Source organism: Podarcis gaigeae (genome assembly GCF_964106915.1).
Source record: "Podarcis gaigeae genome assembly, chromosome: 1".
NCBI lineage: Eukaryota > Metazoa > Chordata > Lepidosauria > Squamata > Lacertidae > Podarcis > Podarcis gaigeae.
In genome coordinates, this window is record NC_139678.1 from 76,483,414 (window position 1) to 76,501,177 (window position 17,764).

The 17,764-nt window shown below is 46.5% G+C and overlaps 2 protein-coding genes across 17 annotated transcripts in view; one reads left to right on the forward strand and one right to left on the reverse strand.

Annotated features, from left to right (window-relative positions):
- Positions 1–5,803, reverse strand: part of AP2A2 (adaptor related protein complex 2 subunit alpha 2) — a 61,701-nt gene extending 55,898 nt beyond the window's left edge. For 2 of the 6 annotated variants that reach the window (XM_083756148.1, XM_083756147.1), the window contains exon 1: positions 5,518–5,715. In XM_083756148.1, the coding sequence (XP_083612274.1) occupies positions 5,518–5,584 (67 nt within the window). In that variant the 5' untranslated portion in view covers positions 5,585–5,715. Of the gene's footprint in view, positions 1–5,517 lie in introns of all 6 variants that reach the window. The other 4 variants (XM_083756146.1, XM_083756144.1, XM_083756145.1 and 1 more) reach the window with 4 other exon arrangements.
- Positions 5,804–9,497: 3,694 nt separating this feature from the next.
- CHID1 (chitinase domain containing 1) overlaps positions 9,498–17,764 on the forward strand; it is a 127,120-nt gene continuing 118,853 nt past the window's right edge. For 4 of the 11 annotated variants that reach the window (XR_014568508.1, XR_014568509.1, XM_083757180.1 and 1 more), the window contains exons 1-2: positions 9,499–9,675; positions 10,848–11,029. Coding sequence is in view for 4 of the 11 variants with exons in the window: in XM_083757180.1 (XP_083613306.1) it covers positions 9,663–9,675; positions 10,848–11,029 (195 nt within the window). In the remaining 7 variants the exon portion in view is untranslated. Of the gene's footprint in view, positions 9,676–10,847; positions 11,030–13,632; positions 13,774–14,171; positions 15,025–17,764 lie in introns of those variants that run through there. The other 7 variants (XM_083757181.1, XR_014568510.1, XM_083757179.1 and 4 more) reach the window with 7 other exon arrangements.

The following is a 17,764-nucleotide window of genomic DNA, read 5'->3' on the forward strand; positions in this document are numbered from 1 at the left end:
GGCAGATAAAACCATAGAGCTTTCTCTCCCCATACTCAACATTCAGAAACACTGTGGGCAAAGCAGGAACAGACAGAAATCAGAGTGTCAAACATACATTTTACAACTTCAGCTGATTTGCCAACTGTGTTCTGATTTGGAGAGGTTGGACCTAGGCCCAGACTTCTGTGCCCTTTGGTGCAGATTACCAAGATGCAATCTGTGTAGGGCTACTTAAGGCCAACCTGGAAAAAGTCAACTGGCCCAGAATGTACCTACTAGAGTTCTTGTAGGGAGTGGGAGATCAGTGCATATTATTCTAATCCTTTATCAATTTTCACCAATTACTCACAAAAGCTGGATTGGACCTGCCAATGCATCATGGGAGCCTTACAGAGAACTCTCTAAGGGAGGACATCCTAAGCAGTGGTGCCTAGTGAGTGCTGCAACTTCAGGTACTACAGTGTTTAGAGAAAAAGCTGGGTTCTGAACAAGGTTTCTTTGGAATATTCCCAGACTTCCTACTGAGAACAACTGCTGCCCCACTCTGTACGAGCACCATTAACAGAAAGGCAAGGTAATGCCATCAAGTTTTAACAACAAGGTTACTTTACCTACCCTTTTAGGGATAATCAGAGGCCCAAGACAGGTGTAAAATGATTAGTTCCCAATAATTTATAACACCCAAAGCTGGAAACACTGGTGCTTCCTATAGTATCCATAAGCTATAAAGCTGCCTTCAGCTCCTCCTCTAACCATCACTTGTGCCCTATGATAGATGTCTATAAGCAATAGTTACCCTGGTATGCCAGGTAAAAAGGCAGGAAGATAATTCAGAATTCGCCACAGACACAGCAGAGCCTCAGATGGTACAAACAAGCATTGCCAGCCTTCTCTGCAGTCAGCTGGAAGTGCTTAATTATGGTGTGCAGAAGGTGCCCACAGTGACAAAGAAGTGTGTATGGAACAATGTGGAATTAATTGTGTGTCTTGATCAACAGGGGATATCATTTCAGGACGTCAGCCACCAAATCCTTGATTATATAAACACATCACTGAGTACATGGAGTGGTTTGTTTTCCACTTGCAAAACCCATCCGTGTTGCTGAAATTAGCTGAACTGAAAGTCAAAGCAACACAAGAAAAAGCCGTTTTCTGTTTAAGACACACATTTCCCCCCTCTTTTATATTATGCCCATCACCACATTGGACTGCAGCATTAATCGCAAGCCTCAGAATATTACACATTTTTAATATCATGAATAACATCTAGATTTAATAGAGATTCTTGACTTAGTATGTTGGTTATATATTCCACAAAGGCATGAAGCAAGAGCTTGGAACATGCTGCACATCAATTACAAGTATCCTTTCCAGAGGAAAAGACTCTGTGGATAAAGAGGCCTTGACCTAGCATTGAGAAGACCATCAAGATAGCACCAGGTGAATCCCTCTGGGGAGGCAGATATAAAACCAGGGCAGTTCCATTTAGAAGGGATGCTTGGAGCAGGGCCTCAGGAACTTCAGGAATGAGTGGATTACAATATAGCTATTGAAGTTGACTAGCAGGAACAGAAATGAAGAACCAGGTTCAGTAGGTGAAAGGTATAGGTGCTTGCAGCCCGAAGCCTGGGGAACGCGGCGCCGCACACCCCGGGTTTTGGGCAGCTACCCGCAAGCCTGCGGAGCCCGGCGGGAGTTCCGCCGGGCTCAGCAGGCTTGCGGATAGAAGCAAGCTCCGGGAGCGAAGGCAAGGTTGCGCGCAACCTCGCCACCGGTCCCAGACCATTCTGGGGGCTGGGGTCGGGGGAAGCTCGGGCTTCCCCCGCACCAGCCCCGTGGCTAAAAACGAAGCCAAGACAGCGAGCGGGATCCATCCTTCTTTGCTCTTTGGGGCTCAGGGGGGGGAAATATATTTTTTTTCTTTATTTCCCCCCCCCCCAAGAAAAACTAGGTGCGCCCTATGGTCTGGTGCACCCTATAGAGCGAAAAATACAGTATGTTCAGATGTTCGGGTTACAGACGCTTCAGGTTACAGACTCCGCTATCCCAGAAATAGTACCTTGGGTTAAGAACTTTGCTTCAGGATGAGAACAGAAATCGTGCCGCGGCAGCATGGCGGCAGCGGGAGGCCCCATTAGCTAAAGTGGTGCTTCAGGTTAAGAACAGTTTCAGGTTAAGAACAGACCTCAAGAACAAATTAAGTTCTTAACCCGAGGTACCACTGTATTTAAAAATAAAAGCCCACAAAAATTTGTCCTCTCCCAGTTTACAATCACTGCAGGTTATTATTTTTACTGCTTCCCATCACATAGGTGTGATTTTTGTTGTGAGCTAAAGGATATTTTAAATCAATACAGAAGATGGGAGACACAACCAATTTGACACTTTCCCTCCCCAGGCATTAAGTATCTGAAATGTGCATTTTAAATGTTCTGCTTAAAGGATTGGGTTACTATAAACCTCTAAGCTTTTATTTTTATATGTTTGGGGGCATGAAGGAATCTTACAGTTGAGCTAATCATATTGGATTCATGTCCTGCTGCTGCAATTTGACAGGCAGTGGTGAGTCAGACCATCAGATCTGCATAAAGTCAAAATTTAATGCCGATCCAGTGGTCTGACTCAACACTGCCTCTTCCCCTCTGCCTGTCAAAATACAGAACACAGGACATGGATCCCAGAAGATGAGCTTTATGTTATGAAACATTTCTTCAAGTAATCCCCCTCAGGGGGGGGGGGACTACTATACATGAAGAATTCATGTTGGCAACATAAGCATTTTGATAATTTTATTCCAATAGCTCAATATATTTCCACTTAGTATGCAGGATAAGAGACAATTTTCTCAACACATACACACAAAATATACAAGGAAGTTTCACTGAAGTCCTACTATGTCAATTACATCTGCAGGTCAAGAGGAATTTCTTCCAAATAGGTATAACAAGAACTGCACTGACAAATGAAAATGCAGCTAAGCTGTGTATCAGGCTGGGCAGACAAGCTTCTTCAAACTGGGTATTTGGGCAATAGCTCTCAATTGTACTCTAGCACTAGAGCATAACCAACATCAATATGCTCAGTGACTAAAAGGTCACTTTTGAACAGTGATTTCCCACAGCAACATTAGTATTCTTATTTTCTGCAGGTGATGGGTATGTTGATTCAGTGTGCCTAATACCCACAGTCAAATGGAAGCTGTAGCAAACTCTGTTACAGCAACAGCTAATGTAAGTGGAATACAAGGATTTATTTACTTTTTAATCTTGTGAACTGCCCTAATAATAATAAATCAACTAGTAGTACATAGCTAGGCATCATTATGTGACACTCCTGTGCTAGAGGTACTACTGCTTTGAGATACTTCATGTTGTACATCCTGATTTGGCCTTAGGTTAATGGAGGAACTGCCTTCTCTTGAAGCACCCTAGGAATCAAATCATCCCTTTTTGTCCAGGTTACTAAAAGATAACTCTAAGGTACCTGGATGCGGGTGGCACTGTGGATTAAACCACAGAGCCTAGGACCTGCCGATCAGAAGCTTGGCAGTTTGAATCCCCGCTACGGGGTGAGCTCCCGTTGCTTGATCCCTGCTCCTGCCAACCTAGCAGTTCGAAAGCATGTCAAAGTGCAAGTAGATAAATAGGTACCGCTCGGGCGGGAAGGTAAACGGCGATCCCGTGCGCTGCTCTGGTTCGCCAGAAGCGGCTTAGTCATGCTGGCCACATGACCTGGAAGCCATACGCCGGCTCCCCTGGCCAATAAAGCGAGATGAGCGCTGCAACCCCAGAGTCGGTCACGACTGGACCTAATGGTCAGGGGTCCCTTTACCTTTATCTTTACCTGGAGCCAAGTAACTTCTTTCTAGTAACAATAATATTTATACACAGATTTGTGCAGCATCAGTAATCTCTGACAGGCAACATTCAGAATTTTCTCCTCAAAGTTGGAAATACTGTACTGTATCTGTGGAGTGTGTGCTGGCATACCTACACAAGGCCATTAGTATTCTTGAAACTGTTCTTAAGATTAACACTGGCCAGTTCACCAGTTTAGACAGGCCTCTCCAGCTTTGCTCTTAAGTATCTCCTGAAGACAGTGGCCACACTGCCAAAAGAAGATTAGGACGCAGCGGGGAATTTGCAAAAACCTCAGATGACTGCAGGCTTATCTAGACACAGAAACTGTACCAATTGAACTAACTTGCCTTCTAAATGCATGCAATTCAGCCTGTGCCATTCCAACTGTTATTGTTTTGGAATTAAAACAGTCATTTAGGCAACAAATGTGTTTGGGGGCAGGCCAACTCAGCTACATTTGGTTATTCTAAAATGGATCACATTTCAGTAGGCCAGTGAAAGCTATTCAGTACACGTTTTCAGCACATACATATTGTAAGTGATTTAAAAAGCAAGAGATTCTAGCGTGTGGTGCTGGTGGCCATTTTTAGGGAGACGGCTTTTTTAAAACCCACATTTTTGACAAGAGCTGGAACTAGAGAAGCCAAAGCTTCTCTTACTGTACCTGCCCTACTGCTTTGTGCTTTCCTGCACACAAGACACCACTAACAGGCATATTCATAATACTGGAGTAAGTTTCCTGGTTCATACACAGACTTCCCAGAAAGGGGGGGGGGGATACTTCCTTTCCTACACCAGCTGCCTTTTTCCGCTTCCAATACTCATGTTTACCTCCATCCTACTGGTCCCAGTGCATTTCTTTCTTCGCCTCTCATGCTTTCTCCCCACCCAAATTAGGAACCATTTGCACCTTTCCTTGGGACCCATTTTTCAGGATGTGAACTGGCACATAGCCTGGCTCTCTACACCTTTTATAAAGGCAGCCGACCGGCGAGACTGATTCAGCCCAGCCCAGATTTCCAAATCAAAATATACAGGATTAGCACCACCATAGCTCTAAGGCTATTTCAGAAACGACAACTAGGGATTTCCGTAAGCGTGCGAGCCAGCCAGCCAACCAGATCATTTTAAGGGAGAAGGGGATCCAGGATCTTGACCCCCCACAATTCCTCCCCCCATCCCCCCCATCCTGAACAGCCACGCTATCACATGCAAACCAGCCCCTTCACTCTCTTCTGCAAAGGATCCCAATGCAACCCTGCCTGACAGGCATGCCCTCATCTCCCCCCACCCCTCCACACACACACGTCCGCAAGCCTTGTAAACACGGCCCCTCCTTGCTGGAGGAATCCGAGTTCACGCCGCCCCAGCCCTACGGAGAAGGGACGCCGCTTCCCTCCCCCCCCCCCCCCGCTTTCCGCAATACTGAGCCGAGGAGCCCTTTCCTAGGAAAAGGAACCGCAAGTCACTGCAAGACTCGGGCGAGCCGGGGAGTCCCCCGGGAGCCCCGCCCGACAGAGGCAGCCCCGGCCCCCCAGATACCTCCCCACCCCCCGCTTCTCCCCATAGCTAACGGCCCCTGCCCAAGTGACCTCCCTTTCCTCTCCCCACTACCAGCGCAACGGGGGACACCCCCCCCCCCCAGTTCCTCCTCGTCCGGGGCTGCCGCGCTTACAGTTCCTGATGTCGGAGATGAAGACGGCCAGCCCGCGCATCCCGTCCCCCTTCGACACAGCCGGCATCTTGGCGACAAAGCGAAGGCTCCCGCGGCCGCTGCTGCTGCTCCTGCTGCTGCTGCTGCCACCGCCGCTACTCGCTCTGAGGACCTTTAGCCTCTGAAGCCGCCTCTCCGCCCACGCCGCCGCCGCTGCTCCTGAGCGCAAGCGCGGCGCTTCGACTCCGTCGCCTCCCAGCCCAGCCCGACGGCTGCCAGACGGGGCCTCGAAGCGCCACCTCGTGTGCGGAGGAAGGAATGGGCGACGGGGGCCGCGGGGCTCAGCGCAGCCTCAGGCAGAAAGGGCCGGCGGGAGAGGCGCCCCGTGGAAATCCCGGGGGGGGGGTGTTCCCCAAAATTAGCTTGCGTAGGATGGAAAGATGCCGCACGTAGGCGTTGGCTCTCGGGTTACTGACGCGGGTGCAGTCTCACACATGTCTACTCAAAAGTCAGACCCACAATTTTTTTAAAAAGCTTCTCGACCTTTTGGCTAAGATCAAGTGTAGCACAATTTTTTTAAAAAGCAAACGCGTGTTCAAGTATTTCTACTCAGAAGTAAGTCTTACTGAGTCCAACGGGACTTACTTCCAGGAAAGTGAGAGAAGGGCCGCCTTACAGTGCAATCCTATATATGCCTACTCAGAAGTAAGGCCACTTGAGTTCAACAGGCTTATAATACACCCACGTGAGAGATGCAGCAGGCAGGAGAAAGATAAGCTCTTAGCTTTTTACTGGCATTCAGCAGACAAACTGTCAAACCGACATCTGAAATTGCCCTTAGATATCTTGGGGTCAATGGGCAAATATTCAGAGCATTTGGGACTAGTGTGTAAGTCATTGCACAAGAGAGGAAAGGCTGAGTCTTAGCAATAAGAAAAGTGTTTTGTTTTAATTAATGCATAACTAAAACAAAATTGGTCATTTTCATTTTAGTATTGCATTGACCAAAACTATTTAAAAAAAATAAATTTATTTATACTTTTCAGATATATAAATCAGCACTGCCCCACACCTACAAATATTATTGAAAAGCATTGAAAGTACTCAATTATCTGAGGTTCTGCCCTCCCAAGCAGAAGCTTGTTCCCCACAATATCCTATTTACAGAGTATTTTTACCCTTGATTTCCCAAGAGAAACTCAACAACTTTGATTTTCGAAAAAAAGCTCAACAACTTTTATTTCCTACACTGCTATGAGACTTAAAGGGAAACTAGAATGAATTAATGAATGAATGATAATTGCAAACACATTAGGTAGACCCTGTGAGCTTCGTTTGATGGTGATACCACTTACTGGGAATACCCAAAGTGGTTAGGGTAGGGCCACTGTAAACAGGGCCATCTTTAGCAAATGCACCACTGGGGTGCAAAGGTCCACCCACTGCCCCCAATTTGGGGAGACACGTCAAAGTTGTTGAGGTTTTAAGGAGGGAAAAAGCAAAAACCGCTAACATGAAAAAAAAAAAGCGACAGCGATAGCTCCATCTTCAGTTTTTGTGATCATGCGAAAATGAAAGATACCACTAGGGGGTGCCACAGAATACATTGATTCTGCAACTTTTCCGCAAAAGAGAATGGAAGTGACCCAGCAATTGACCGCGATCAACCACCAGGCACGGTTAAGAGCTTAGGTGGCTTCAGGAGTGGACACCTGGCGCCTCCCAGAATTCAGCACCCGGGTGCCCTGCACCCCGTGCACCCCCAGGTAGAGATGGCCCTGACTGTAAAAACAATTACAGCCTTGCTTGGATATTGCCAGCTGATAATTCTGTGTGGGGAGGGCATGATGCCCATTTCCTCTCTTCAGTGTCTCTTAATTTCCTCCTGCTGTGTTTCCTTCCTCAATGAGGCCCCTATCAAAGGCCTTACTTTTACTTGGGTGCTGTTTTTACTTTTATTGCCATTTTTAAAAATGTTACATTTTAATGTTCTCCTTCTTCCAGTTTGCTGGCTTGCTTTTCTGCATCTCTGGTTTCCCCCCTTTCCCTAGCTACTGTTGTTCATGAACATTTATTTTCCATTGCTGGTCTTCTGTGAGTTGCCCTGTGATTCTGAGCAAGGAGCTGCCATGCCCAGGGTGAACATCACTACTTCTGTTGGAGGATGGTGGCGGTTAACAGATTGAGGTTGAATCCTGACAAGACAGAAGTACTGTTTTGGGGGGACAGGAGGTGGGCAGGTGTGGAGGACTCCTTGGTCCTGAATGGGGTAACTGTGCCCCTGAAGAACCAGGTGCGCAGCCTGGGAGTCATTCTGGGCACACAGCTGTCCATGGAGGCGCAAGTAAATTCTGTGTCCAGGGCAGCTGTGTACCAGCTCCATCTGATAAGCAGGCTGAGACCCTACCTGCCCGCAGACTGTCTCGGCAGAGTTCTGCATGCTCTGGTTATCTCCCGGTTGGACTACTGCAATGAGCTCTATGTGGGGCTAACTTTGAAGGTGACCCAGAAACTACAACTAATCCAGAATGCGGTCAGCTAGACTGGTGACTGGGAGCGGCCGCTGAGACCATATAACACCGGTCTTGAAAGACCTACACTGGCTCCCAGTACGTTTCCGAGCACAATTCAAAGTGTTGGTGCTGACCTTTAAAGCCCTAAATGGCCTCGGTCCAGTATACCTGAAGGAGCGTCTCCACCTCCATCGTTCTGCCCAGACACTGAGGTCCAGTGCCGAGGGCCTTCTGGCGGTTCCCTCGCTACAAGAAGCCAAGTTACAGGGAACCAGGCAAAGGGCCTTCTCGATAGTGGCACTTGCCCTGTGGAACGCCCTCCCACCAGATGTCAAAGAGAAAAATAACTACCAAACTTTTAGAAGACATCTGAAGGCAGCCCTGTTTAGGGCAGCTTTTAATGTTGAATAGGTTATTGTATTTTAGTGTTCTGTTGGAAGCCATCCAGAGTGGCTGGGGAAACACAGCCAGATGGGCGGGGTATAAATAATAAATTGTTGTTGTTGTTGTTGTTGTTGTTCTGTCCACACACTGTGCTCCCAACTTCACCTCTCCTCTTGATTCCCCTCCATCTGCCCACCATCTGTCATCAAGTCTTTCTCTTTTAATCTAGCATCCGGACACTTGCTGTTAGATGAAGTCCTCCTATGTACTTGTGTGTCATACCTTGCTTTCTGCCTCTGCCTCCAGGTGCTGTTCAACCCTTTGCTTTCTATAATCTCAGGGGTGGTGGAATCTGTGATTGTCCAGATGTTGTTGGGACTCTAGCTCCCATGAGCTCCAGCCCTGCCGTCAGGAATGATGGGAGTTGGAGTCAAGCAATGTCTAGAGGAGCACAGGGTCCTACAAAGAAGAGTTTGGATTTGATATCCCGCTTTATCACTACCCTAAGGAGTCTCAAAGTGGCTAACATTCTCCTTTCCCTCCCTCCCCCACAACAAACACTCTGTGAGGTGAGTGAGGCTGAGAGACTTCAGAGAAGTGTGACTAGCCCAAGGTCACCCAGCAGCTGCATGTGGAGGAGCGGAGACACCAGATTACAAGACTACCGCTCTTAACCACTACACCACACTGTCTCTCAAACTGCTACATCCACACTCAGCTGTCCATTTCAATATGAGAAACTGGTAGCTATTGTGCTCTATAGACTGTGGTTGATCATATCGGTAAGAGAAAGAAACTGTGCCCACATGCTCATGTATATACCCACTTAATTGACAAAGAAACTGTGCCCATCTGGTCCTCTTTTTTTTTGCCAACCACAATGTGTGAATGTGAGAGTAACATTTCCACATGTTATTACTATGGGTGCTTGCTTCAGGGACCACAGCGTTTTGTCTGAAGAAAGGAGACTGGCTGTTAGGACCTTGTGCTGATGCTCCCCACCTGAGGGGAACCTGGCAGACTGGCCACTGTGTCCTCAGTGATGATGTTGCTGGCCTGAAGACTGGCCATTGTGACCTTCTGCTGATGCAGCCCACCTGATGAAAGCAGACTGGCCTCTGTATTCTCATGCTGATACTATTTGTGAAGACTAAGCACTGTGATGTGCTGCTGATACAACTTGCCTAATGAAGAGAGACTGGACAATAAGGGAGTGCCAGGAGGGAAAAGCCTTGCTGAAGGAAAACCATCTTGCTGAAAAAGGGGACAATGATGTCTACAGGTGGGTTTGTTTGTTTTAATTTTAAGTTCTGCTCTTCAGGACTAAAGAGGTGACTGTAAAGAATGAGGGAAATGCAAAGGCTTCTGAGAAAGAAGCTGTACATGATCTAGAACATGGAAATGTGTAATTCCTCACACCATCTCTACTTTTCTCCCCTGGCAAGCTGTATTATCGCATGCATTATCCCATAGATGAACATAGGCAGAAGTCCAGTTGAGGTTGGTCCTTTAGGACAGTGTTTCCCAACCTTGTGCCTCCAGATGTTTTTGGCCTACAACTCCCATCATCCCTGACCACTGGTCTTGCTAGCTAGGGATGATGGGAGTTGTAGGCCAAAAACATCTGGAGGCACAAGGTTGGGAAACACTGCTTTAGGACAAATGGGGCACTGCCCCACCAAGATCATTCTGTCCTTGGTTAGCCCCCACCTACCTGCCTTCTTACTTGCATCCAGTCCAGGGAGGTAGCACTGGTTGTCAGTCTCTTCTTAATCTCAGTGTTGCCTCTCACAGGGCAGTTTGTAAGCAAATGTTCCCAAATATCCTTAAGATTCCCCTTCAGACCATCCCACTGAACCCAAGAAGGTTGGAAGTGGAGCATGTGTGCACAGCATGCACAGGAACATTGGCTGGTATGCATGGGCTACACTCTCTCTCCACTAAACAGGGCTATGGTTGCTTTTTGAATGCTAGGAACATGCACCTTCTCTGCAAGAGAAGAATTTATCTCAAGGGTGGATATCTTCATGTATCTTAACAATCTTGGTAACCATTGCACCAATGGTGTTGAACCTGTGGCCCTCCAGAAGTTTTTGGACCACAGTTCTCATAATCCCTGGTCATTGGCTATGCTGGCAGGGGCTGATGGGTGTCAGAGGCAGAAAATATCTGGTGGGCCATAGGTTCAAGACCCCTTGCAGTACACAGAACCTGAGTAAGGTAAGAGTGAAGGTGCTCACAGGCCCTGAGCCGTGATAGCATTAAGTACCCTGCCATCCTTAGAGTTCCACGCTGAGGCTAGCTAAAAGGAGACAAAGGGATCCCTAAATATATACTGGCACTTACCACTTAAGATACAATACAGGCAGCAAAATCAGGCCAGCGTATGGGGTGGAAATATTAAAAGAGGAAACAGGAAACAAAACACATAAGGTTCCCAACTTGTCACACCAGTAGGGCTCCTGTGCCTTGGACAACTGCCCAATGGACAGCAGAAGAACAAGCTCCAGTTCTATGTGAAGAATCCCATCACCTGTTGTATGCATAAGCTGTCTGCCTATCAAGAAGCTAGCAAGGATACAAGAGCAAGTAGGTTGGCAGCTCAAAGAGGAACAACCAGCAGCATCCTGAACATGGTATGTGTGGCATTTGCCCTATGTGTGTGACATCACACTGGGTTCATAGTGAAAGGGTTAACTAATTGTAAAATGACTAACCAATGGGAACTCAGGGGGCAGAGTTAACTGTGTATAAGGTTTAAGTACAGAGGGGGTTTTGAGTGAGTTAGAGTTAGAGCTGTTGAGAAGACAATCTGGAGTTAGAAGAGACAGAGAAGATAAGTCTGTGGGTTGGGCTAGTTTGGTGTGAGAGAGTGAGAGAATTTGTTAAGAGGAGTCAGTCAAACAGTTGAGATAATCATCCAGAAGGTATAGGTTGGTAAAGAAACTAAAGTTAAGATACTGACAGGAATATTATCTGAGAAACCATAAACTTGTTAATGTTTGTAAAATAAATTTGGGGGGTTTTTTGGTTCACTTTTAACAGCTGACTGGACTCAGTGTTTTACCAGAGAGTAACTGGATGTTGGCAGTGGGGAAGCGAGCACAGTTGTGGCACAGGGATCAATAGACCATTAAACGGGGACCCTGTGTGATTGCCACAGTATGGGAGATTAGCAACTAAACCTAACAAATGCATATTATTGCTAGTTAGCATGAGAAGGGAGTAATGCCCCAGAGCTGTACTGCTGACAGGCAGATATTCAAACCATAGAGATACAGTTGGTAGAGTTGGCTCTGTGTGATGTAATTTCTCCTCGCCTAAAGAGGAAGGAGCAGATAGTACTTCCTGTCCCTCTCATCCTTTGACAAGCATTGAATGCAGCCTTTGCTGTGAACCAATGCTTTATTATAATGTAATTATCTCCTCTCCTACCATGGGCGTAGACAAGTGGGAGCAGCTGCCCCCCATCACGTAAAACAATAGAAATACTTAATTGACCAATCATGTCGATTCTGCCCCCCAAAACAGAAGTCCTGCCCCCTCCTAACAAAAATCATGGCTACACCCATGTGTTCCCTACCCATTAAAAGCCACCACACACCTTGCTAGTGACAAGATGGGCCTGTCTCCTGGCCTGCATGGAACAGAGTGTGGGAGAAGATTGTGTATCTGTGGGAGAGTAGCCTATAGAACAAATGAGCAATAGGCAGCAGCTGTAGCACAAAGTCCTTGAACAGGTGAGGAGATGTGAGCTGAAAGTAAGCACCTGAGTGCTGGTGGTTTAGTGTCCTGGAGGGATGTGGAGACTACAGTGATTGAGACCTTGGGGATTGTACTTGAACTGTGTATGTGCAAGAGTAGCTTCTTCTGTGCTGGGACTGTGATCCTGCAAGGCAAAGTGTTTGGTCAGCAATTGCAGTGGAGTGGGTGCCGGCCCTGCGTGAGAGGAACTGTTCCTACCATTCCAGGGAACAGAGTGTCCCAGCAATGCTGTTTGGGTAAGAGGAAGTATTCATATATAGCAGAGTGGTGGGAGGGAGAAAATGGAAGGCAGTTGTTGCAATGATACCCTGTGACAATTTTGCTTCGTTCTCTGTATGGTTTTATTTAGGGCTTTTGCAGACTATTATATGCCCCGCCCTGTGATTAATGTCCTGAAAGATCTTAGGCTGCATTATCTGATATCTCTGCTAGAAAAAGGGAGATTTCCTGTACTTGTATCACACCATAGTTTTAAAAACTACTATTATTAGTAGGTAACAGCACAATTCTAACCAGTCTACTCAGAATTAGTCCTATTGGAAGTAAGTGGCAATCTAACACTGCCAAGCATTGCATTTTCTCAGGTACAAAATATTTTGGTCTAAGTGTTGACAAAATATATTGTTTCTGCAACAATTAAGCAGCCAGCCATGAAACATGAATCAGAACTGTGAATACTCTGAGCCTAATGTAAAGTTAAAAATTCAGCACAAATCATTTTATTTTATTGCATAATTCACTTCACTTCTGCGCAGCTGCACTGGACACAAACCCCCACTTTGTGCCTGTTAAAAATCTGATTCAACCACTCCTCCTTTTCTGAGATTTCTTTAGGCATTTATTGTCTAGCTTTGTTTGCTACATAATAGCTAGAAACCTCCTTTAAAATGAAAATAGGAAGCTTGAGATTTTTAGGAACCACATTCTGTTTCACTTCTGTACTTGTGTGGAATAAACCCAGCCCAGGGTAAGATGTATGCAGAAATCTGCATTTATGGTGCAGGCAAAAGAGATAATAGACTTCCATGTTTATGTTCATATTATGAAACAAGGATACCCTACCTTTGAATACTTGTGTACAAATGAAATTTCTACATGGGAAGTTTTATTTTAACCTCCCACTACAATAACTACTACAGCAAGGCAAAACGAGAGAAAAGGAAAAAAAGCTCACGCAGTTCTTAAAAGGAAGAAAATTCTGTCCTTTTATATTTGATTATCTACCCAGATAAACATCAAGGCAGTAAATCTGTGCCGCTTGCTTGGGAGGAAGCCCCCTTAGTTACTTCCGAGTAAAGGTCAACATTCTTGGATTCAGGGGAAATAAAGTCCAGTAGCGCTTGTGGAAATCGATCAGAAACCGCCATGTTCGAACATGGCTCTTTAAGAGATGCCTTTGGGATGTTCTCTAATTTGGAAGGAAACCCCGCGAAAATGGGCAAGACCTGCTTGACAACGCAGCAAGCTTCCTTATACCGAGTCTGATCTGCATTTCCCATGCCACCCTTTCCCAAGCTGGCACCCTCCAGATGTTTCCGACTACAACTCCCATCAGTCCCAGCCGGCTGTGAGTTGTAATACCAAGCACGATGTGGAGGGCGCCAGGTTGGAGAAGGTTGGTGTACCCCGCCAGAGGTTCAGTAAAGCTTCAATGTTTTTCGGGTGTGTGTTTCCTACCTGGACTTTACGTCCGAGGAAACAGGGAAACGGGCTCGTGCGCTCCCTTGCTTTGCAGTCCTAAATATCCAAGGAAGAAAGGGAAGTTTGTGATTGTGATGTTTGACCGCGCGATTATTTGCACGAGGCATAACTCTATGCTCCCTGTCCCTGACTCGGGAGTAGTCCTGCTTGTTTCAATGAGTTTCGCGCGCACAAGATTGCCGCCCGCAACTCCAAACGGGGCTCAGGGCGCCCCTGCCTCTCTCATTTCTCGCCTTGTGAGGGAAGAAGCGCCAAGGCGGCTCCTTTAAAAGGCGTGCGCCACGCGGCTCCTGAGCCGCAGTTTTCACTTCCGAGTTGAAGCAGATCCGGTTTGCAGAGGGAAAACGAGGGCACGAGCGCGAGTCACTGACAAGGTGGGAGGGGAGACCGAGAAGCAGCCTGCGCGCCCCCCGCCCGCCCCGCGCTCTCCCCCTTGCCCTGGAGTCTTTGGGGCAGCTGTCACGCGCCTCTGATTAAGCGAGCGCGGGGCGGGGAGCGAGCCGCTTCGGGCTCCTGCGCTAAAGAGGCGAAATGCGGGAAGGAAGATCCCTGGGCTGCTTTGTAATTCGGGTGCAATTCCGTCTTGCTTTCCGCGGGCGGCCGCCTTATTTAAGACTGGCGGGGGGTCGGGGGTGGACTGCGGACGCCTGCGTCCTTCCTGTCGCGTTTCATCTCCATTTATTCTCTCTGCACCCTCGTCGGCATCCGACACTTTCTCCCTTCCTGATAGGCTTTGTGTCGGTTGAGTTCCACGTATGCACTCCCAGTTCACAAGCCACGTTCGCTCTTCTGTAGCAGCTGCCACCCCTTCAGCTTGGGACGGGCAATCAGCCCCCCCCCCATGAGACCAGATGAAGCGACTGCCACCCCTCTTCCCATTCTCGATATAAATCTTCCCTCATCCCATCCTCCATGGTGGGGAGCAGGGGACCATTTGGGAGTCCATCTCAGGTGCCAAAGTGTCTTGGGCCAGCCCTGCTCACAATTACTGAAGTAATGAAATAAACAGAGCCCTGTTGCTGGATCAGGCCAAAGGCCTGTCTAGTTGGACAATCGGTTCTAAGAGTGGGCGGCTATCCGATGCCTGTGGGAGGCTGGCAACTCGCTTGGTGATTCCCAGCAGCAGGTATCTAGTGGTATACCTGTACTGCTTCTGGTCCTGGAGGTAATGCACACAGCTATCACAACTTGATAGCTTTCTTGAATTTGTCCAACCCTGTTTTAAAGCCGTTGAGATCTTTCACTATACCTAGTGGGCACAAATGCCATAGTTTAACCATGCTCTGTGTGACGTACTTTTGTCTCTCCTTGAACTTCCATCATGCAGCTTCATGGATTGCTCCTGGGTTCGACTATTATGGGAGAGGGAGATTACACATAGGAGAATTGTCAGAACCCCATGATAATTATGGTTGCCCTGAACTGGACAAAGTATTCCAAGTGCAGTTGCACCATAAATTTGTATAATGGCTTTATTATTATGTTTACAGTTTTATTTTCAGTCCCTTTCCTAATGATCCCTAGCATGAAATTTGCCTTTTTCATGGCTGCCATGCACTGGGCAAGCATCTTAATATAGCTATCCACCATGTTTCTAATTTCTCTTACCTTGTCAGTCATTATCAGTCAAGACCCCACACTCATGTTTGTGTATATGTGTGTGTGTGTGTGTGTGTGTGTGAGAGAGAGAGAGAGAGAGAGAGAGAGAGAGAGAGAGAAATCTGGCTTTTTGCTCCAATGCACATCACTTCACAGTTATACATTGAATTGCATTTGTCATTTTAATATCCATTGACCCAGTGGGGAGAGCTCCTTTTGGAGCACCTTGCAATCCCTTTTTGTTTCAAACACAGTGAACAATTTGGCATTTCCAAACAAAGCCACCAGAATGCTTACCCCTAAGTCCAGATCATTAATGATGAACAAGTTAAAGAAGTGCAGGTCACAGTATCAATCCTTGAGGAGACCCTACTTTTTACACCCCTCACTCTGTCCATATGCTTTTTGACACACTCGGAGAACTCAAAAAAGTTAGTGAGGCAGAACTTGTCCTCACAGAAGCCATGATGTAAAGGCAGGTGAAGTGAGAGGAATAAGGTTTCCCACTTTGCCTGCAGAGATAACTGTGAGGGGAAAAGACACTTGGAGTGAAGCAACAATGTGATTAAGGCTGCAGTCTCATGCACACTTATTTGAGAGTAAGTCCCCATTGAACTAGTAGACCTGCATAGGATTACCCTGTAAGAGTAAAGTCTCTGTGGAAAAGTGTTCATGAATAATATTTTGAATGCGGCTGCTGGGTTGGTGAGTGGGGCAGCCTGATGGCACCGTATTTCACTGGTCCTGAGAGCACTGCTGCACTAACTGCCAGTGAGCTGCCGGACCCAATTTATTGTTGTTAGCTGCCTTGGGTGTGATTCATGGTAAGGTGAGAGATGAATATGTATAACAAATCCATTCAGCAAAATCCTAATGGATTTTGTTCTCAGGCATAATTTGTTGTTCTTGGATTGTTCACTGTCAAATAACTAAATTCATCCTGTCTGGCCCCAATATTATCTCTCAGCCTAAACTTCTGTTTTCAGATGCCTTGTTTATCTGTTTACTGAAGTGTATGTACATTAGTAACAATTACAAAACATTCTGAAAGTGTAGGGGAACATCATCTGTGGGCTGTCTAGAATGCATTTCTGTGGTGGGCAATGGAATAGGAATAAACATTAATCATGTCGAGTTTGGGCATGGACCTCTGCTTGCACAATGGAACTTCCCCAACCCCAATCTATTCTCTGCAAAGGTGGAGGAAGATGAAGTTCTGGTGCATGAACACCAGCTTTCTAGGTTCCTATTCTTAGCTTTCTATGTCACTTTCTATGAGAGCCAGTGTGGTGTAGTGGTTAAGAGCCGGGTTCGCTTCCCCGTTCCTCCACATGCAACTGCTGGGTGACCTTGGGCCAGTCACACTTCTCTGAAGTCTCTCAGCCCCACTCACCTCACAGAGTGTTTGTTGTGGGGGAGGAAGGGAAAGGAGAATGTTAGCCGCTTTGAGACTCCTTCGGGTAGTGATAAAGCAGGATATCAAATCCAAACTACTCTTCTTCTTCTTCTTCTTCTTCTTCTTCTTCTTCTTCTTCTTCTTCTTCTTCTTCCTGTGCTTCCCATTCCCCCTCCCCCATAGAATTCTTGCTTTTCTCATTGGCAATTTCATGCATATTTAAAGTAAACTAAAACTCATGGGTTGTATCCAACAAAGGTGGTTCTTTAGTCTATCAAGCTTCATACTGTCTACAGACTTTCAGACAAGGGTGTTTCTCAGCCCCATATGTAGAGGCCAGGGGTTACACTGGAACATAGGAAGCAGTCTTCTACCTAGTCAGGCCATTGCTCCACTAGCCCAATATTGTCTGCACTGACTGGCAGCAGCTGTCCTGGGTTTCAGACAGTTTTCTCATTGCTCTACTTAGAGATGCTGGGGATTGAACCAGAGACCCTGTGCATGCAAAACAGATGCTCCATCACTGAACTTCAGCCCTTCCCTGAATACTTCCATTGTTTTTAGATAATACACATGCAGGTGTATTGGAAAGGGCATTTCTACCTCTCCCATGAAGGAGACAATGTCTCTTTTGTAGTAATGTTTGAAATTGACATATTAGCATTTTTGTTAAAAAATTATTTTAAAAAATTAAACATCCGCTGACTTGCTAGATGGCACCTTTTTGCCAATCAGATTTTTATTTTTCATAATCGCCTTAATTAACTGATTAATCAGCTAACAGTTGCAAGTCTTCATTGAGTAGTATCTGATGCCCATAACAAAGTCAGGTTAGTCTGTTGCAGCAAAACCAACACTCTTATGGTACCTTCAAGGGCAACAAATGTAATTATTTCATTGATTTGTGACC